The 21,654-nt window shown below is 47.8% G+C and overlaps 1 protein-coding gene across 1 annotated transcript; it reads left to right on the top strand.

The window, feature by feature from the left end:
* Positions 1 to 4,078: 4,078 nt before the first annotated feature.
* Positions 4,079 to 11,470, top strand: LOC144137627 (uncharacterized). The gene is made up of 4 exons (XM_077669569.1): positions 4,079 to 4,262; positions 4,350 to 4,424; positions 4,852 to 5,663; positions 11,354 to 11,470. Exons 1-4 carry the CDS (start codon positions 4,079 to 4,081, stop codon positions 11,468 to 11,470), a joined length of 1,188 nt encoding a protein of 395 aa, XP_077525695.1.
* The last annotated feature ends 10,184 nt before the right edge of the window (positions 11,471 to 21,654 follow it).

Raw genomic sequence — 21,654 nt, 5'->3', positions numbered from 1 at the left:
AGTAGCGCAGCCAATTGCCAGCTCCTCTCCTGCTGACGTCACACAAAAACGCCACAGAAAATGGGCGACCGTAAAGAGAGGAGGACAGAATTTTCGAATTGATTTTTCTACTAAATAATTTCGCGTAAACGCGCTCAGAGTGGTCGAAACAGGGCCTAGGGACTGCGGACTACAATTTGCGCTCGTAATCCCGCATTGTTTACAAATCACTTCAGTGTCCCTTTAAATCAATTAGTAAAGGCCCCTAAACGCGGCACTCTTACTTCCTCCAGTTTGGTAGATCTGATCCTTACCGCAACTTCCGATAGAATGTCTTAATTATTCGCCTGGGTTAAGAGATAACAGCATTTTTCCTATTACTTCTATGTCACCGCCCCAAAATAAGCAGCCTCTGATAAAATCATCGATTATAAAAGCGCAGAATCCATCTTAATCAATGCGGCAGTGTAAAAATTCACTTATTCGTGTCTGTATCGCTTTTCTTAGTGCAACGTGGATGATAACTGGAGAGCATTACACAATAATGTAGAGTCTATCAATATTTGATTTATTCCCCTGCGCACAATGCGATCATCTCCCCGTTCTGATCGAGGCCTGATTCAGTCTACGTGTACTGTCTGCAGTGTCCCACTGTACCGGACCAAGGGAGTTATTGGGACCCTGTCTAGCTACCTTGACAGAAATCTTGATATCATCTCTTTACTCCTTTACTTCTTGGGACACCTGCTTCCAGTAAATGATCTTTTTACACGCTCCAGAATTTTCCGCTCTCCTAAATGAACCACTTATTGTTAATCGTCAGCCATTTTCAATAATTTGTGCCTGTGCAAAGGCAGCCCTAGCTGCTTCGACATGCGAACCCCGATGTGCTCCTGGTGATGCATTAACCCGTCCTGAACAACCTTACCATGCGTTCCGGCTTCTGCCTGCGCCCAAGAATCTCGTAATGCTGTTTCTGCTTCTTGAGATCCCACGAAACGTCTGTAGTTCGCTTTGACTGGCTCAGAGCCTTCGGTGTTGCGTGAGGTTATTACAACACAGGTAGTAGCCTGTTTCTGGTGGCATGTTGCGCTTGACGCCTCTGCTACCACTTCGGCCTCTTGCAGTGCTGACCCCTCATCTCACGCTACACAAGGGGACCCTTTATTTCTCGAAACGTTGAACGTAATGGTTGGGCCTCATCAGCACCTCAAAACCCTCGAAACCCTATAAATGACTGCACAAAGCACAGCCGACTGAACAGCTTCATGCGCCACGTAAGGCCTTCCTTACAAAAACGAAATCTGCGCATATAACGAGGACACAGGGAAAAGTAGCAGACACAGGGCGCCGACTAGCAACTGATATTTTATTTGAGTGAAACACACATCATAAATGAACCTGCGACCTACGCATGTGCGCTAGGGCGCAGAACGAAGATAAACAACTAAAAAACAAGAAAAACCACAACCAAAATAGTGAGCGCAACATAGGGGGTGGGGGCGAAGGGCAAATAACACACATGGCATGCGCAATCGCTTTGTCATAAACAAAACAAGGCGAGGGCCCCGGCAGTCCAAGGACACTAAAAAGCCCCTCATTCGGCCCCTCGTCCCTCCTCCCTTGCTAGAGTCCTCTCAAGATAGGCGATCTCGGTGCTTAGTAGAGACACCGACGGTGAACTGACGCAATCCTTGCCTTTTTTGAGGATCGGGTACGTTTCCAAAATCTCCCTCGTGCGCGCTCCCCTTTAACGCCTTATCACTTCGCCTGCTTCGAGGCGTGGCGCAAAGCCTTTGCAATATTTTCAGTGGGTGGCCAGGTTGCTGCCGGTAAAAAAGCGTAGGCTGTTGGCGTGTTCTCTGAGTCGATCATTAATGCATCGGCCCGTTTGGGCAATGTACGATCACCCACAGGACAAGCAGATTACCTAGACGACGCCTGTTTCACAGTTAACAAAGCACTTCTAGTGGCTTTTCCGTGACTCCGAATGTCTATTTTCTTCGGAGTTCACACGGTTACACAAATTGCTTAGCTGGCTAGGTGCTGAAAAAACCCCACGGACTTTATAATTGCGTCAACACCTTGCCCATTAAAACCAGCGTCAGATCCGCCCCTCCGGTTAACCAGGTGGTTGAGTCTCTTAGATCTGCAGATCTCGGGCTACTGCTGTTTGTTAAGGAAGGAGGCTTCGCCAGTTATCTCGTCTGACTTGTATGAGAGAAAAGCTGATAAAGCAGTTGCTGGAAATTTTGTTCCATTAAAAGCTGCAAAATTGGCACGCATCAAAAGTGAGGCGATTGATTTGTGCGAGCAAGTAGGCTTGAAGAAGGTAGCGACTTCTGTCAGGAAAAGTGATGCCCTCATCATACAAATTTTCTTTTCTGCGAAAACCCATACGCTGGAGTGTCCCTTCAGAGCAATCGTTTCTGAGCGCGGAACTTGGCAGCGGCTTCTGGTACGCTACCTTCAGTGGCCGCTCTTAGAACTCGTGGTAGACGACACATTTCTCGTGAGCAGCCCGCAGATGGTGTCCGAATATCTCTCTGACGAACCCTCGGGTAGCTTAGGTATGTTCTCGGTCGAAATAAATAACATATTTTTCTCTGCCACAGAACCGGTTATGCGAGGCAGGGAGGGAAGCCATCAACACGCATGGTGAAATTCATGTTCAGTATGCCTGCGGGATAACCACCAGCAATTTCATGGAGGCCCTCACGTGTTACCTGAGCTCCACAATTATCGTCTACAAGGACGCCTTATACGTCCAGACGGATGGCGTATGTATAGGGTCGTGTACTGCCCCAACGACACTTTTTTCGGCCCGCACTCACGCTATATCATGTACCAGGTGCTGATTGGCTTCGTTGCTGCTGCGGCGAGCTGCGTCGGGACGCCTGCCGTTCCTGCGTTCGAGCCGTGGCCAGCGATAGCGCCGATTCTACTGGAGCGCAGCGGTCATCTTCATAAGCCACCGGACTTCCCGCAAGCATCCCTGCTTCACCTTCGAGACCGACAGATGGCCAACCATCATGGAACACTTCCGGATCCGGTTCAAGACCATACAAAGGAGCTGCCTAGCGAACGTCGACTGGGGCACGACACTTTTTTCGGCCCGCACTCACGCTATATCATGTACCAGGTGCTGATTGGCTTCGTTGCTGCTGCGGTGAGCTGCGTCGGGACGCCTGCCGTTCCTGCGTTCGAGCCGTGGCCAGCGATAACGCCGATTCTACTGGAGCGCAGCGGTCATCTTCATAAGCCACCGGACTTCCCGCAAGCATCCCTGCTTCACCTTCGAGACCGACAGATGGCCAACCATCGTGGAACACTTCCGGATCCGGTTCAAGACCATAAAAAGGAGCTGCCTAGCGAACGTCGACTGGGACACGACACTTTTTTCGGCCCGCACTCACGCTATATCATGTACCAGGTGAGTTATTTAACTCAAGTAAAATGCTATCGTTCTAACAATGTGATGCTTGTCCAAGTGTTGTGCCCCATCGACAGACGCGAGGTTCATGCTTGTTTCATGCGTTTTGTTGTACAAATGTTAGTAGGAGCTCTGCCATTTTGCAATTACTTCTCTCTGCTTGTCATGGAATGTTTGCTACTCTTGTCAGGAGATGTTGAGTTAAACCCAGGTCCTATGAATAAGGCTGAACAAGAACAAATATCAAGAATAGAAAAGATGCTTCAAGATGTACACGCTGGACAGGCACAAATACTGGCTAAGCTGGAGAGTATAGAATTGAAACAAAAATAACTAGAAAATCAACTTCATGGCATTAATTCGAGGGTTGAGGTCACTGAAGATCGAATTACACGCACTGAACAAAGAGAAAAGGCGATGATGGCCAAGTTAGACGACCTTGAAAACCGAGGTCGCCGGTCAAACTTGGTGTTTTTTGGAGTGCCGGATGTAACTGTAAAGGAAACATGGGAAACGTCCGAAAAATTGGTTAGCAATGTTTGTAGAGATGTACTCGGTCTGAAAGATATATCCATAGAGCGGGCGCACCATATAGGGGCATATAAAAACGGAAAGACTCGGCCTATTGTGGCATGCTTTTCTAGCTGGAAAATGCGAGAAAGCGTGATGCACAATGCCACCAAGTTTAAAGGCACCGATTACAGTGTTTACGAGGACTTTAGCCAAGCAGTACAAGAAAAACGGCGGAAGCTCTGGAACTACGCGAAGGAAATGAAGCAGAATAAAGATAGCCGCGTCTACCTCAACTACGACAAGGTGGTCATTGACGGCGAAAGCTTTATCTGGGACAGTGAAAAAAATGAACCGGTGCCTGTCCGAAAACCTAAGTCGGCCACGCTATCAACAGGAAGCGAATGACGGGCTGTGTGCTCAAAAGATAAGACGCGGAGCGGTAAGACTTGCGTTTTGCCGGGTGTTCTATCTATTCTTCTCGTAAACTGCCGTAGTATTAAAAAATTCCCCCGCATTTCCCCGAGGGGGAGAATGTGAAAGTGCGAATGCACGGTTGTCGGCCCGCTTGCGGCGCTTGCGCTCGGCCCCCGCAGCCCACCACCTCGCCGCCTTCTCTTCCATCTCTTCCATCGGGTTTGTAGTATCACGTGTACACCACGCAGTTATCAAGCCGCTATAACGCCGCTGAGTCGCCAACGCACGCCGCTGACGACGTAGTTTGAGTGCGTTAAAGATATAAGGCGCGTTCTGACACCTCAGCGTCGCGTCCGTAGCTTATTCGGTAGAGCGTCGGGCTGCGGCCCGCAAAGTCCTCGGATCGAAACCTGGCGCCGGATGCTGTTTCTTTCTTAAATATAGAGGAGCACTGCGGACGCCGCCGTCGGCGGTGGATGGTTTGGGGTCGCTTATAAAGAGCATTCGCTCTTAAAATAAAGTAGACGAATTCGCGTCTTTGGTTGCTACTGTTGAACCGCAAATTTTTATGGGCACGGAGTCGTGGTTGGACGAAAGCGTGCGAAGTGCAGAAATTTTTCCTTCCGGATATACTGTCTATCGTAAAGACAGGCATCGACATGGCGGGGGAGTGTTTCTTTTAATATCAAGTAGACTAAACAGTCAGCCACTTTTTTTTGACGACGATACGGAATCCGTATGGTGTCGAGTTTTTTTTCCTAAAGGAAAAACTTTAGTAATTGGTACATTTTACCGCCCACCAAATAGTAGTGAAGAACCAATTGGCAAACTTACTGACGCGCTATCAGTGATACCTGACGGGTCAATTTTAGGGGGCGATTTCAATCTGCCCGACTTTGATTGGATTGCAGGAAACTCGACAAATAATACTTCTCAGCTTTATCGTCAGTTTAAAGAATTGGTGTCTACGTTTGGCTTCAACCAGTACGTTTTAGAACCTACCAGGCAGAACGCAATCTTGGATTTGATGTTATGTAACGACACGAATATTATATCTAAAGTATCTGTTATTCCTGGCATAAGCGACCACAAAGCAGTTGTAGCAGAATTGTCCTTACTTAGTGCTTCGAATCAAATGCAACATCCTCGCCAAGTTTTCATGTTTCATAAAGGAAACTATGAGGCTATCTCTGCAGAATTAGAATCATACCTCGAAATTTTTATTCGGCTGTCTGAATCCCTAGGGTTGGAAGAACTTTGGTGTATCTTTCGCGATAAAGTAAAACATTTAACAGAAACGTTTATACCATCGAAGTACCTAACGGCAAAAAAACAACAAAAACCTTGGTTCAGCGCGGAAATTCGCAAAATAATAAGGAAAACCCGGCGAGCCTATAGGCGTTTCTGCAGAAATAGTAGCGAATTTATTGAACAGGCTTTGAAAGACTCTAATAATAAAGTTAAGATTGCAATAAAAAATGCGAAAAGGCAATTTTTTGGCCGGTTGAACATTGACCTTAAGCAAAACCCGAAACAGTTTTGGAAATACGTAAAGAAAACCAGGAAAGATGACATTTCTATACAGTCATTGTCAGTGGATGGAATCACTGTGCAAGGTAATGCTGAAATGGCGGAAGCATTCAATGCATTTTTCCAGTCTGTTTTTTCAAAGAAAACGTCAACTGCTCCTTTACCATCATGCGTTAGTGATGTAACCCACTCTATGGATGATATCATTATAGATGTTTATGGTATAGATCGCCTCTTACGCGAACTGGACACTTCTAAGGCATGTGGTCCAGATGGGCTATCGCCATTTCTACTGAAGGAGTGCCATGACGTTATTGCATGGTACTTAGCTATTATTTACAAAGTGTCACTGGAGTCAGGCGTTGTTCCCAAAGACTGGAAATTTGCAAATGTAACGCCTTTTTTTAAGTCCGGGGATAGAAAAAATGTGAAGAATTATAGACCGATTTCTTTGACTTCAATTTGCTGTAAAATTTTAGAACATATTATATATAGTGCAATATTTCAGTATCTCAACTCCATCAACTACCTTACACCTTCTCAGCATGGCTTTCGCAGTGGATTTTCCTGCAATACTCAACTAGTAGAATTTCAGCATTACATATCACAGGCCCTCGATAATAATACGCCAGTAGATGCAATCTTTCTAGATTTCAGGAAGGCTTTTGATACCGTTCCTCATAACCTTCTGGACAATAAACTTGCATCCCTGAATATTAACTACAAAATTCATTCTTGGATACGAAACTACCTGCACGGCCGCGAGCAATGCGTGGTTTTAAATAGTCACAAATCTAGCTCTATTGCGGTGAGTTCTGGCGTACCACAAGGTAGCGTACTAGGACCATTATTGTTCTTAATTTATATAAATGATATAACAGAAAACATTAAGTCCGAAATTAAATTATTTGCTGACGACTGTGTTATTTATAGGCAGATAAATTCACTAAGCGACACATACGCGCTACAAAAAGACCTAGAAGCAGTAGCTCGGTGGTGTGACGGATGGGGCATGAACCTAAATATCGAGAAATGTAATCACCTCCGGTTTACACGAAAATCAGCTATAACCCAAGAAAGTTATAAAATAAAAGATACAATAATCACTAGCGTTACAGAGTATAAATACTTAGGTGTATACTTAACTCAGTCACTCAAGTGGATTAAACATGTAGAGTACATAATTACAAAGGCCAGTAGAATGTTATATTTTATCCGTAGAAACTTTAAGGATGCATCCACAGAAGTGAAAGAAACGCTGTATTTTATGCATGTTCGATCTATACTTGATTATGCGTGTGTAGTGTGGGACCCACACCCGGAGTACCTTATAGAAAGATTAGAAAAGCTGCAAAACCAGGCAGCGCGTTTTGTTACCAACAAGTACGACCCTTTTGCTAGCATCTCGGCGATTAAAGCTACCCTGAACTGGGAACCGCTGCAGTTTAGACGTAAAAAGTTAAGGTTAAAATTTTTCCACTGCATTTACTACAATCGTACAGGTATCGACAAAAAACGGTATCTCCTCGAGCCAAACTACATATCACTTCGTCATGATAATCCAAAAAAAAGTGCGAGAGTATTCCCACAGCACAAATATTCTTGCAAATTCTTTTTTCCCTAGAACAATAAGTGACTGGAATATGTTGTCAGAGGAATTGGTTAGCCTTCAAAATAACGATCTTTTTTTCTCCCGCTTATGATCAGTTTGGTGTTCGTTTTTTTTTAATCACTACGAATAAGTGCTTTTGAAAAAGTGTATGGATGTATAAATGTATTTGTATACTCTGTTCTGTACATGTTGCATGTCCCCCCTACAAAAATGCCCTCATGGCGATGTAGGTATCTTGTAAATAAATAAATAAATAAATAATACTCAGTGACCGCTTGTTCGCAATTTCGACCAAAAAATTCGTCAGTTGCTTCCATCGCTCCGCACTCACGTCACAAATAATTTCGGCTTTGTTGATGACTTCCTTTCAGCTCAAATCAGACGGCACTATACATCAAATTGAACACGTATTTGAACTCTTTCGTTCCACCATTACGTCTTTTCGCTAACAATGTAAGCACCGGTTGGCGTCTTGATTTGGTTTCTGAATATGGAGCTCAAGTTCAGCAGTGATGAGGTGTGTTGGATCTATTCCCCTCGATCCTAATGACGACAGCTTCCGTTCACGTCAGCACATACCAAGCTGGTAAAATGGAATAGCTAAGTCAGCTCTGAGGAATGCGTTGCGGAGCTCGTGCAGAAACTGTTGCGAGCCAGGGTAGCGTGGTCGAAGTGGACCGTGGTTGGTGTCGCGCCGGGGTAGTCATCATGACGAACTTGAAGGAAGAGAAAACTTTATGTACAAGTATTTACATCCCGGTATCAGAGAACAGGCAGTGCGTTCCTGCGCGAGAGAGATTAAATAGGCGCGTTGGGTCCATTCCCATTCACCCTTTTTCTCGGCTGACGTCCGGACGCACCAATCACAACATTCATGACGCTGATAGTAGTGCCCCCACGCACAAACACATGAACACACACACATACGAGAAACCCGCTCGTCTCCTGCGCAGGTGAGTATTAGGTTGCCACCATCGTGGCAATCCACCGTCGGAGCCCCGTTTTGTCCTGGCGATGTTGTACCACGCACCGAATGGCGTCTTGCATTCCTCTGTCGTAATATTCGTCCAGTGGCTCGTTGAAGACGTCTCCAGCGTCGTCAAACATGCAACAAAAAGGGCATGAGAATGATGCGCAGGCACGCCGCCGAAGCTTACAGTACGGGGCGCCAATCAATGCTATTGTAAGCACCGCCAATGACCGGTTGGCGCTTGAGGGCCCATGAGGTCGCTGAAAGAGCTATTGCCAAATAGCAGCATAGTACGCCACAATCGAAACGCCGGGTCATAGAACGTCAATTAGGGAAGACCGACAGCAGGTTTTTGGTGGTTCACCGGAGCGCGGAAGACGGGTTGCGTAACAGCATCGCAACGGCACCCCGTCCCCAGACAATGCATCAGTATGGTGAGCGGCTCATCGCGGCTCGGCTGGAATGATGCGGGTAGTCAGCAAGTCCATCCATGGCCTGAGACGGAGTTCCCCGATGTGCTGATTTCTTTCTTTGGCCTCCTCCGTGAACCCATAAACGGCACGAACACAACGCTCCTGTAGATATGACGAACTCGACAGGACAACCATTGTCGAACCACACTTTATGCGGAAAATGCACCCTGAACACCCCTCTGGCTGCCAGACCTTGACAGCAGAACCAAACAAAATGAACCTGATTTTTAAAATATTACACCCCTTTAAAACGACCCGAAGCGCTCATTTCGTGGCACAACTTCAAAATCAGGCCTCAATTGCTGGTGTTATTAAAACAACAACTACAGCAGTGAAAAATAATCGTGAATGGGCTATAGGACCTCTGTGGGGCAGATGACGCAAACGAGAGCGGAAAAGCCAACAGGAAGTCAAAAGGCATTCACATTTTGCCCAGTGCTATTTGTCAAAGCTACGCAGCTGCCACTGCCGTATGGCGCAACCGAGGCAACGCATGCCTTGCGCCACAGTCTACAGCACAAAAGTCAAAACTACCAGACCAATACGACGGTGCAGGAAAACAATGTATGACTTTACACGACTCCTTGAAAAAGCATATCATTTCGTTCTCACATATTCTTATGAAAATAAGACTTGTGATAACACGAAAACCCACATATATACCAACACGTATCTGAAAGATGACCTACAGGTAGCTAGCTCACAGAGCTCAGCTACGTCAATCAACAATAATCTGTAGCTGCCCTTCTTTACACTGAACCATGAAATTGCGTTGAGGTTACCATTACGAAAGACAACCAAACTGGCACATACAAATGCCTCAAAGTACGAAGTGACCATGAACACGCTGTACTAAACGCACCTACTTTCTGTCTTTATATACAACAACTTCGCACACTCTATATGAGACGAAACGAACACTAACACGCAGATTCCGCCGACCTTATGCGGCGTTAAATCAAGAACAATAAACAACCACTTCTCCAAGGAACAACAAAAATATTACGATTACCTCACGCTGTGTTCGATCACGAACAGTAACTACTTTTGTAACGCCTAATAAAAAGTCTAACTACGCGGTGTTCAATCTCGACTATTGACACACTGCTAACCAAAGCAAACTGACGCTTATCTTCTCTTCGTCTCACGAAAACTCGGTAAAAACTTGAATAAAAAACAGAATGAGTAAATTACGCATTTACGCACGTGCACGCGGATTCGTGTGAAGCCTTGGAAACATCCTAAGCGCTCGTCAAAACAAACATTGCGGGTGAAGCCTGCCGAAACGCAGCTGCCACTTAGGCCGACCGGCCCTGCTCATCTGTTGCAAACAGAGTGCGGGGGAGGTCAGACACTCAAGGGGAAAACACGCGCGTCGCGTGCGTAGAGTACTGAACTGAAGGGAACCCAGAAAAGAATAGGACGCCCGACCATGACGAACGCGTCGGCGGATAAAACTCTCTTCCCGAAACGCCTTCCCCCTAGCTCTCCAAGAGCTAGGTGCGCTGCTGCGCTGCTGCGCTGGCTACCCGGGCCTACAAACTCTTCTAATCTGGCCTAGCCAAGTGCCATATGCTGGCCCGCTGCTCGCGCTGAACACTCTTCTCTGTACGCATCATGAGGGTCCGCATCTTTCCCGAGTCTCTCTGCCGAAAACAACGTGCCCGGGAATAGCCCCGCTTGGTGACAAGAGTCATTCCTAGCTTCTGCTATCTCCAAAGCCTGGCCTAGCGTCACTAAATGGAGACTTCTAGAATATCGGCACTCTTTTCTTTCATTGCTGTGCTGCCAGGATTTTCACTGGTCGGTCTGCACCACGTGATATTTGTTTACGTATGGGCGCAGCCATTTTGTTTCTTGGCGCCTCTCCCTCTCTTTTTCTCCGCTGCGCGGACGCTAGAGCGGCCGGTCGCACTCTTCCCGTCACAACGGGCGGCGATTTCGTTGGAAGAGATGGCTCCTGCGCAGGTGAGGCTGGTGAGCGTTAGGTTGTCTGCGCCGTGGATTTCCGCCGTGGGTAGAAGCCCCCATTTATCCTGGCGAAGGTGCACCACCGAGGAGGCATCTTGCATTCCTCTGTCGTAATATTCATCCAGTGGCACCTTGAAGACATCTCCATCGTCGTAAAATATGCCACAGAAAGGCAATGACAATGATGCGCAGGCACGCCGCCGAAGCTTGCAGCGCGGTGCGCCAAGCAGTGCTACTCTCAGCACAGCCGTTGACCGGTTGGCGCTTGAGGACCCACGAGATCCCTGAAAGAGCTATTGTCAAGTAGCAGCACAGTTCGCCACTATGGATGCGCCGGGTCGTCGAACGTCTATTAGGGAAAACCGACAGCAGGTTCTTGGTGGTTCACCGGAGCACAGAAGACGGGTTGCGTAACAGCATCGCAACAGCACCAAGCTGAGGCGAGTTTCTGCTCTCAGGGGGAGCGGCTGATGGATGAACGGTTTCCTGGCGACCTTAACTTGGCAGAGGGCGAGAAGGTTCTCATCGAGCCACGCACCAAAAAGAAGGCATGCGAACGGGGCAAGGGTGGCTAAATGGCCGTTGTACCTTACGGCGACAATGTTGTGCATATGATCAGGAAAGCTAGTGAAATAGCGCGGATTCGTGTTGTTTTTCGGCGCCTGACAAGCTACACAAGTTGTGTAAGCATGTAAACGCCGAAGAAAATAGACATGCGGGATGACGGAAAAGACACCCGAAGCACTTGTTTAACTGTCGATCATGCGTCGTCTACGAAATCCCCTTGTCCTGGGGTGATCGTACGTTGGCCAAACGGGCCGATGCATTAATGATCGACTGAGAGAACATGCCAACAGCCTCCGTACTTTTACCGGCATCAACCTGGCCACCAAATGTAAAGACTGAAAAGGCCTGGCGCAACGTCTCTAAGCATGCAAAGTGTTTAGGTGTTGCAGGGGTGCGCGCACGAGTGTGATTTTGAAGCGTGCACGATCCTCAAAAAGGCGAGGATTGCGTCAGTTCACCGTCGGTGTCTATACCAAGTGTGAAGGTCTCGTATATTGACAGGACGCTTGTGAGGTAGGGGGGCGGGGGTTATTTAGTGCCCTTGGACTGACCCGGCCCTCATCTTGTTTTCTTTATGTACGAAGCAAATGCGCGTGCCTAGTGTGTACTGTTTCCTCCCCCCGTGTTGCGCTCAGCCTTTTGGCTGTGGTTTTGCTTGTCTTTTTGCTTGTTTATCTTCCTTCTGTGACCTAGGTTAGCGCACATGTGTATATCGTAGTTTCCTTACTAATGTGTTTTTCACTGAAATAAAAAAAAAGCAGTTGCTAGTCTGTGCCGTGTGTGCCTTGCATTTGAAACATCGTTGTTTCCAGCTTACGTCTATGGGTTCCTCTCCGGGCGTTTTAGGTTCCTTTTGCCCGTGCTCCGCACCAGCCCTTTTTGTGAAGGCCTGAACTTGGGGGCTCGATGTGCCCGAGCGGGCTCAAGTGGGATATAGGGTGATTCCCCACGCCAGAAAATACCTACCCAAAATGCCCCAGAGGGGTTCGTGGCGTCCGCGAGGGAGCCGCCGTGACGGTTCGACTCACCGACAAAGGCGAAGAGAGGCACCGAAGGGCCAGGACAAAGCAGAGGGTTTATTGGCCGAGTGGTACAGCGCATAATAAACTCCAAGACAGGATAAGGGGCCCTGAGATGGATTTCAAAGTGCTTTTGTTTGTGTCAGAAATCTACTCTATAGTCCTTCTAGAAGGAAGTCCAAAAATAGTAGGCATATTCGCTCACGCTAGCAAAAGGTATTACCCGAAGAGACATCTATTTTTTGGCTCGGCGGCTTCCGATGACTTCACTGTCCGGCCTCGTCCGAGGCGAAGCACTGATTTCATGGTTGGCCACCGGAATTCTCTGCTATGTCCGCAGTTTTTGACGGCGGCGGTTCTACCCGCGTCGGTTTACAGCGTCCTCGTTATCATGGGTTCTTTGGCGAGTGGGTAGCACATGAGGCGGCGACACCCGTTTTTTAAAGCTACCTTTTCAGTCCTGATGGACTTTGAGCAGGAAATACTGGTGATTGTGAAAGTCGGCCTTTCATGCGCGAGAGGTTTCGTGAACGGTAACCTACTTTTCCCGTGGCTACATAGCGATACAGTGGCTAGAATTTCTAGCGACTGTAGTAGCGAGCCCCCTTCGCCGGCGAATGGTACGCTCGCGTCTTGATTAGATTACCGTAAAGTTCCTAGAGAACGCCTTCCCCCGGAACATCGCCCGCCTCCTTTTACGGGTGAAATATTCAACTTACTGAAAGACGCGCCCACCCCGTAAAATCGATGGCTTCAGCGCCGATGGGTGAACAACAAACCAGAATCATTTCTTTATGTGTAGATGCGGTCACTTATTCGTCCTTTCCGCACTTGACCGGAAAGTTCGCCCGTCTCGAATTTTTTCTTGGTATCTCCGGAGTTTTGTTTGGTGGTGCGGCCACATTTTCGTAGTTTTTCGCACCTGGCCCGAAAGTTAGCCAATTTCGTATGTTTTACTTGATATCACTGTACATTGGGTGGCGTTCTTTCGGAACTTTACGGCACAGCAAATGCCCTGCGCTCGGTCTTCATACAAGCAACCTTAGTTGATGTTTATTACATTCTTTCTAAATGATGATCAAGAGTAGGATAAATAACAATTTTTTTCAGAAGAGCGAGCAAATTCCCCGCCCCTACTGCAGTCTCCACGCTTCCAATGGTTCAGATGGGTTTATGAACTAGCAAAGCTCTTTTATGCTTTTAAAATCGTGTTGGGCAAGGCTATATAGGTAACTGCGGAATCATTACAATATATCTTACTCATTTTATATCAAAATATTTAGCGGAGGCGTGAATTCTGGTTAACGCAATACTTGGTGCTAATTTCTTCCACTAGATGGCGGCGTCAACGTCATGTTTTCTGTTTTTTAAGCTCTACAGAAGAAGTATAGAGCTCTTATGAAAGAAAATTATTGTATTTTGAGAGTTTAATCTCAAACTTCCTAGATTCAAGCTATTTCAAGCGTAAGCAAACAGTTATGGGCAACAAACTTTTGTGTCATTTGCTTTGAGACGAATTCGCCAGATGTCGCTACTTGGCCGCCGGTAAGCCGGAATGAATAAACCCCAGAGCGCAATCCTCTCGTTTTCAGCGGTAAACGGCTACGAAACGGTAAAGCTTGCATGGACACTAGGCAACATGATTCATTCAGAAGGCCTGGCGCACCAAACCACACCTTCCTGGGATCATGACTTGATGGGAAGTAATGAAATGAAACTCGTTAGGGGATGCGCATGCTCTTTCCATTGCCGCGATCGGCTCAGAGAATCAGCTGCGACATCGCTTGGGCTTGAACTAATATATTCAGGCCGCGTGAGCGCACTGGAGCGTGCGCCTCGTGATCACGAACAGTGCCCGGCGTCGCCCAAGCGCTGCCTGAGGAGCTCCCGCCTTCGTTGTCGGCGCGGCGCTCCCTCGGCGCGCCGTTCGTTACAATCTCATAACTGAAACACTGTCGAGGCTACGCTCGAAACACAGATGGCGCAAAGAATACTCTCGGGTATAGCATCCAAGAAACAAATGCAAAGAAAACTGATGAAAATCTTACACCAAACACGGAGCGCTGAGCGGTCACGCTGCGAGCGTCATTGCTCGTGCGGTCACTGTATCCTTCCACCGAGAACGGTGTAGCATCAAACCCGGTTTGGCGCGGTGTGTGTTTACACTCCGGCATAAAACAAATATGTGCGACTGTGTAAACGCACACACACACACACACACAAGATGTTTTGTGTATCTTTCTGGTGTTTTTACGCTCGTAAAAAATTAAATAAATGATGAGCGCACTACTACGTCACGATTAGTTCAAGAAATAGCCGTTGAACTGCGATACCAGCGACCCCCCAAAAACCCATCTATGGAGTCTTTTGAGAACTACATTGTAGCGACGCGCGTCCTAAGGCCCCGCCTGACCGGGCGGCCGTTGCCGAGGTTGCACGTCGGCCACTCGCAAGGTAGGGAGAGGCCCACCCTGCGCGTCCGAGCAGGGCCAAAAGCAAGCCCAGGCCGAACGGCGCGGCGGCGATAAGACGATCCAACCTTGGGACAAACAGCGCCCCGGCTATCTGCCTCCGTTATCCTCCATTCCCCCATCTCCCCTATCCGTGGGGAAAGAGCAAGAGAGCCCGCTAAACGCACCAACACCACATAGACTATAAAGCCTTAATTCTCTTTGCGCGACGCGGCCTACGTCATCGGGCTGGGGCGGGCGGGGGCTGATTGAAAAAGTCGGCTTCTTGGCAGAGCACAGGGTCGTCTTCCCTGCAAAGCCGAAATACTTTTCTTCTGGCGTCGCCGGCAAGCTTTCCCGGAGGCCCTGCCACCCCTTTCACTGTCCCCTGTCGCGGCACAGGTAGCTACGTGCAGGAGAAGAAATACGAGCATTGTCGCGAGACACAATTGCCTCCCGATGGGGCCCAAAAACGCCCAACGAGAAGGGGACGAAAAGAATGTAACGCTATTGTAACGCCCACTCAGCATAACTTCCCGGCTTATCCTTTGTAGTGGCTGGGCGGCGGGGTTTACTAACCACAACTTACCACAAGTTTCAAAGCCACCTCTTACAACAAGTTTCCCTCAGGGTAAAGATGTTCAAGTAGTGCCACACAGCATGCCCGTGCTTGTGTCAGTTCGCGCAGTGACAACAAATATCCATGTATTTTTTGCGGTACAATGAGCACAGATTGTTCGGTAAATTGTGGACAAATATAACGTAAAATTATATTTTTAAATGCAGAGCATTTCTTTAACTTACGATGTCACCCGGCGTTGTCGGCGTGCCTCGGCGTCCGCAACAGCCGTTCCAGGGGCGCCTTCTCCCCCACTCCTCGTCTCCGCATAACGCTACCCTCCCCGCTCTCAACAACAGGTCCGCACCCCTCCTTCTACACTATATAAAAAAATAACACGTACCGGAGCCTAGTTTCAACCCCACGACCCTGCGGGAGGAACGCAAGGTACATGGTGCTCTACCCACTGCGCCACAAAGCCGACACAGAATGGAAGGCTACGAACGCGCCTTATATCTTTGACTCATTCAAACTACGTCAAGAAGCTGCTGATACAACGCGTTCACTACCTGTGGGCGGAACGCGAGGTACATGGTGCTCTTCCCACTGCGCCACAAAACCGACACAGAATGAAAGGCGAACGCGCCTTATATCCTTGACTCATCCAAACTACGTCAAGAAGCTGCTGATACAACGCATTCACTACCACCAACTCCCCTAACACTAAACGTTAACTCAATACACCCACCCCCTATGCGACGAGTCGATTCCCCCTCGCGGGGAGATGGGCCCTTTTTATAAGTTGCCGCCTTTATTTGCAAGCACGTTCGACGGAGGTGGAATGATACCTAACCCGCACTACTTTCGACAGCGCCTGTATGCTGAAACTGCCGTGTTCGCAGTCAGCCTTTTTTTCCTCACTGCGCCCACGTGCACCGTACTGCGCGCATGATTGTGACCACGCTTCCTTTCGTGCCTGTCAATTGTCATTCTGCCGGGATGGTTCTGCTCTAAATTTCTGATGCCGAGCTAGTGTTCAGTTCTGCGGTGTCGCGGAAATTACACACCGGAGTGTAAAGTACCTGTGTTTCGTTTTCCGCAAGAGGACGAGTTTCGACGCAAATGGATTCGTGTGATACGCCGAGATTTTCAGCCTACACAGACCTCCAGGGTGAGTAACTCCTTACCGTCTAGAATATTTTCTTTCGCGCGATTGCAAAGGAGTAGCATTCCATACATTATCGCACAACGAAAGAGGTAAATACAGTCTACCTAACGCATAATGTAACCTTATTGAAAGAGTTGTTAGTGATTCGAAGGTAATATTCATTCTCAGGTATGTGTGCACCACTTCGCACCCGACGACATTCTGTACAGCACTTCTTACGTCGATGGTGGCACAGGGCGCACAGTGACCGCGCCGCTTTCAAAGCCGCGCCTTCGCCCGGAGGCAGTTCCGACCCGGTTACCAGACTGTCCGGCCTACCTGTCGTTCGAGCACGTACGCTACTCGGGAGAGCCCAGATAGTAAGCGAATACGGCTGGAATCGGCGGCAGTGCAGAAGGCTATAGCAGAGTCGGTTGAGACTTTTCACAGCGAAGAGGACGCTGACAGAGTTCTCCATCTGAAAGACCTGGCGGATTACGTTCGGTGCGAAAGGAGTACGTTCTGGGACGTCATTGAAAAAATGACCACCTAATTTTGCTGCACATCGATGAAGGGGGAGCCCCGTGAATTGAATTTTCGGTGACTGTATAAGGCGACCTTGGAATAGCGTTCCATTTTATGAAGAGGAATGTGACAAAATTGGGCACCATATTGTGGGTTCCCCCTGTCGCAGACAGCAAGCGGGCTCTAAAAGAATTTTTGGACGGCGTGGAGAAGTGGAATAGCAGCCTTGATTCCCCTTCAGAAAAGTCAGACAAAGAAGTGCTTGAAACTATTTCTTCCCTGCTGAACACTCTGTCGGAACACAACCAGAGGAAAAGCCCATGCCATCTAGTTCCTGAGTTAATTTCAAACTGCTGTTGGCGAATAAGATGAGGCGGCGTTATTCAGCTGAATTTATGGTCTTTTGCTGCCTTCTCTTTACCACATCACCCCACGCCTATAAATACATCCGCAGCTATGGAAATGTCACTCTGCCGCACCCTGGCACTATTAGGTCCATATGTTCGTCGTATGGAATGAATCCCCAGTTACAGCACCAAGATGCCACATTCCTCAGGTACATGACAACAAAAGTATCTGATCTGGATGATTTCCAACGCACTGCAGTACTGATGGTGGACGAGATTCACATTAAGCCTTTTTTTTACTATAAAGGTGGTAACATCACCGGTGCGGCCCACAATTCCAAGGAACCAGCAAACACTGCGCTTGTCTTTATGGTTCAAAGCCTTGCTGGCAAATTCAAGGAGGTTGCCCACATCGTACCCGTACGTGGAGCTGATGGAGAGTTTTTGCACACTTTGGTGAGGGACGTCATCTGTGGCCTTGAGAAAATTGGTTACAAGATAATATGCGTTGTAACTGACAACAACAAAGTGAACGGAAAGGCAATGGCAAAGTTCGAGCCATCCGCATCGTGTGCACCCGCTGATACATCGGACTTTGTTTATCCCCACCCATGTGATCCTCAAAGGCCACTTTTCTACGTGCTAGACACATTGGACCTGCTCAAATGTATCCGGAATAACTGGATAAACCAGAAAAACCACCAGCGATGTGTTTCGTTTCCGGAATTCGACACAGAAGGAGGAGGCCGCATGTTGTCAGCATCGTTTGAGACCTTAAGAGAGGCTTGTGATCTTGAACTCGGACAACTGCTGAGGTTTGCGTACACTTTGTCTCGAAAAAACCTTTTTCCTTCGGCCAGCGAAAGACAAAACGTGAAGCTCGCACTGCAGATATTCAACGACCTACGGTCCCCAGCTCTTCGAGCCATAGCAGAAAAGCACAGCCTTGGCCATGTTGAAGGCACCTCTACCTTTATTGACATCGTGGCGAAATGGTGGAAGATTGTAAACGTCAAGACGCCACACAAAGGACAGACAGAGGCTTAGGGACAACTTCCAAGAACCATTGTTCTCAATGGATGATCCCAAAGTTCACTTCCTCTACAAGGTTTTGGACTGGCTGGACGAGTGGAAAGCTAGGACCAAGAGCTACGACAGCGGCAAGCTAACAGCGGAGACACATGGTGCTCTTCACCAAACAACCAGTGGACTCATAGAGGTCGCCCGATACTGCTTCAGTGAACTCAACTTGTCCTACGTTCTCCTGGGAAAAATTCAGACGATGGCCTCGAAGACCGCTTCGGCAAGTACAGGCAGCTTGCTGGAGGACAGTACCACGTCTCTATAAGGCAAGTGTACGAATGCAAAACAAACTGCGCCTTCAAAGTACGCTTCCGTCGGCTAGCCGATCGTCCGGAAGTATTGTTGACAAAGATGAGAAGTGGGACGACTTGGATAAGGACACAAGCAGACCGGTCCCTCTCTGCAACGTAGTGGTGACTGAAGAAACGTTGCAGAAAATCAAAGACGTCAACCCCGTCCTGGTGTATGTGGCAGGATACGCCGTATATGCCACATTGAAGAAGCTCAAGTGCGAAAAATGTAGGGCCCTCCTGACGCTTAATAAGGAGATAAGAGTTTCTGTGAACGAGAAGCACTACGAGCTTGTGAGAGAAATGGACCGCGGAGGGCTTGTGCACCCTACCATGTTCGCAGTGAATGCTGTAACCTACAACTACGCTGTCATCGAGCAACTCTCGAAGATGCAGGAGCAGTTTTTGAGCATGCCCAACCAGCGCCAGGTAGCTACTGACCTCACTGCGGAGTTGCTAGCCGACGAAGAGTGCTCCGACTTCGATGCTTGCGACGATGGCCACACGAGTGAGCTCCTGCTGCAGCATGTGTGTTGGTGCAGTACAAACATTCTGCTTAAGAACTTCTGTTGCCGACTGAATGACAAGATCGCGGAGGCTAGCGGAAAAACAAAAGAAAGAAAGCTTCAAACGCTCAGCAAGAGAGTCACTGTGTTCACAGCAGCACTGATGTTTATTTAGGGGAATAAATCCGTTTAAAGCCATCATAAATGCATTTGTAGTGATCGATCTGCATGCTTTTAAAAGAGAGCTGGCATTATTAGGATGTTCCGCCGCAAAAAAAAAGGTTGCTTGCCGAGAACTCGCAAAGACAATCCAAATAACACGTTTCACTAATCTAGACGTATTAATTTCCCATTAAATACTTTACTTTACGCGCGGTAACAAAAAGTAAACTGCTCAGGATTGACGTGAACTGGTTCTTAAAAAAATTCAAGTAATTTTGTGGTGATACTTTTATCTGAATGCGGAGCAACATGCCCCCAAATTTAGAATAAGCGCAATAGTTAAACATGGTCGCATCGTTTCCTGCGAAGTGAAATAAATAGTCTCGACCCCTTCGGATTTCAGCGTAGTGTGTGAAGGACTGCTTTTAAAATGGATTTAGAAAAATTAAAAGTCGTTATAGAGGTGAAAGTTTTTCTTACAAGCTCATTATTTTTACATGCATCGGCTGCAGACACCTCCGTGAACCATAGAACCTTTTTCATTATCCTTATAGTGGCGTCCAAGAATGATCAGCCAGTTAGTCATACATTAATCCTATTTTTCGGTCTTGCGTTGCATTGCGCTCTCACAGCACGTTTTGGCACATGAAAGTGAACTTGAATGTGGTGTGCATGTTACAACAAAATATCCGTAATGATGCTCTTCGTACGTGATAAAAAGAACGTATTTAAATTAGGAAAAGGTAAAATTCAAATTTTGCTTTGCGTTGAGTCTTTTAGCATGTATTGCATTGTACAGCCAATCCAAACCGAGCTCGTGTTCTTCGTGTGTTAATGTTTTGTGCTTATAACTTCACATCAAAACTATCTAATTACTCCTCGTTTGCTGTTGTAGCTGAAAGACGCTGCAGTTAGTTGCAAGTGCAGCACATTTAAATCCCATGTATACACTACAATGTAATCAATGAGGTCTGCAATTATCTGATGGATTTAGAGTTAGTGCGCGAAAGGTTAGGCAAGGAAGAATTCGCGAGCAACAATGCAAACGATTTTGTTAACCACCGATATGTTTACTCAAACAACACAGCTTGGCGTTACACGGTCGGCAAACCACGGGGTGATGTCCAAGCACACGCACAGAAACAAAATACTACGACCGCACAAGTTTTGAAGTGACACGGCACTAAACCTGTTCAGTGCCTCCAGCTCCGTGCTCTGCAGGCGGCGCGCGGCCGCCCCTGCCGTGTGTCGTCATGGCGGCACTCCGCAAGCTTTGAAAGACGCAGGGGAGAGGAGGCAGGTTCCCGGGTGAGGAGGAGCGACAGCGGAGGCGGGGCAGATGGTGCCCGCCGGCCCGCCGGCTCGCGAAGTCATTTCACATGAGCGGAAAAGCGCGCTCGTTCGAAGGTCGCACTCGCGGGAAGAGGAACAGGGGATCAAGCGGATCCCCACAAACTTTCCCTAACCCTAAAGCTTTCCGCTCGCTTAACCGTGCAATCGGGCGACGAAAACGCATCTTCTTCATTACGAAGAACATTTGCTCTTGACTCGTGGGCTCAAACCTTTTTTCAGTAAATCCACGAAAACTACGTTCTTGAGTTCCTTTAAGGTGATTGCTTTCTAACACTGAAAATCTAGTCAAAACAATTCGCAATACACACAGCAAACTGATGCCAGTAACATCCTCGTTGTCTCCCTTTTATGACCCCGGAAACGTGCATTTTTTACTCCGATGCCGAAAGCTTCGGCCCTTCCAAAATTTTCAACTTAGCCTGAAGTAAAATTATCTCCTACGTCACCACCATGTGGATCAGACCTCGTGCCTTTCAGCCCAATTTTGGCAAAACAAGTCCTGCCCACAACTCGCTCCGAACACCATAAGGTTCGAGCGTTGTTGCCTCATCCTCGAACCACATTGGCACGAGGGCCTCTTAATTCTCATTTAACAAACCGTTTAACTGGATAGGGAATTTCAGCCACCATTCTTTTTCTGCCCATCCGCCAAAAGATACGCTGTCACCCCCCTCATTGGACTAGCACCCTCACGAATTCGCAGCCGCTGGCTTTCCAGCCTCAATCGCTGCTCCTGCGTTACTGCCTCATC

Source organism: Haemaphysalis longicornis, unplaced genomic scaffold, assembly GCF_048455015.1.
Source record: "Haemaphysalis longicornis isolate Haplotype H1 unplaced genomic scaffold, Haemaphysalis longicornis Haplotype H1 scaffold_43, whole genome shotgun sequence".
NCBI lineage: Eukaryota > Metazoa > Arthropoda > Arachnida > Ixodida > Ixodidae > Haemaphysalis > Haemaphysalis longicornis.
The sequence above is the reverse complement of the archived record's forward strand: the minus strand, read 5'-3'. Positions and strand labels throughout refer to the sequence as shown.

Coding starts and splice junctions, on each gene's coding strand:
- LOC144137627 (XM_077669569.1), top strand. CDS start 4,079: ATGCACAATGCCACCAAGTTTAAAGGCACCGATTACAGTGTTTACGAG. Junction 4,263..4,349: donor CGAAAGCTTTATCTGGGACA/GTGAAAAAAATG, acceptor TGTGCTCAAAAG/ATAAGACGCGGAGCGGTAAG. Junction 4,425..4,851: donor CGTAAACTGCCGTAGTATTA/AAAAATTCCCCC, acceptor GCATTCGCTCTT/AAAATAAAGTAGACGAATTC.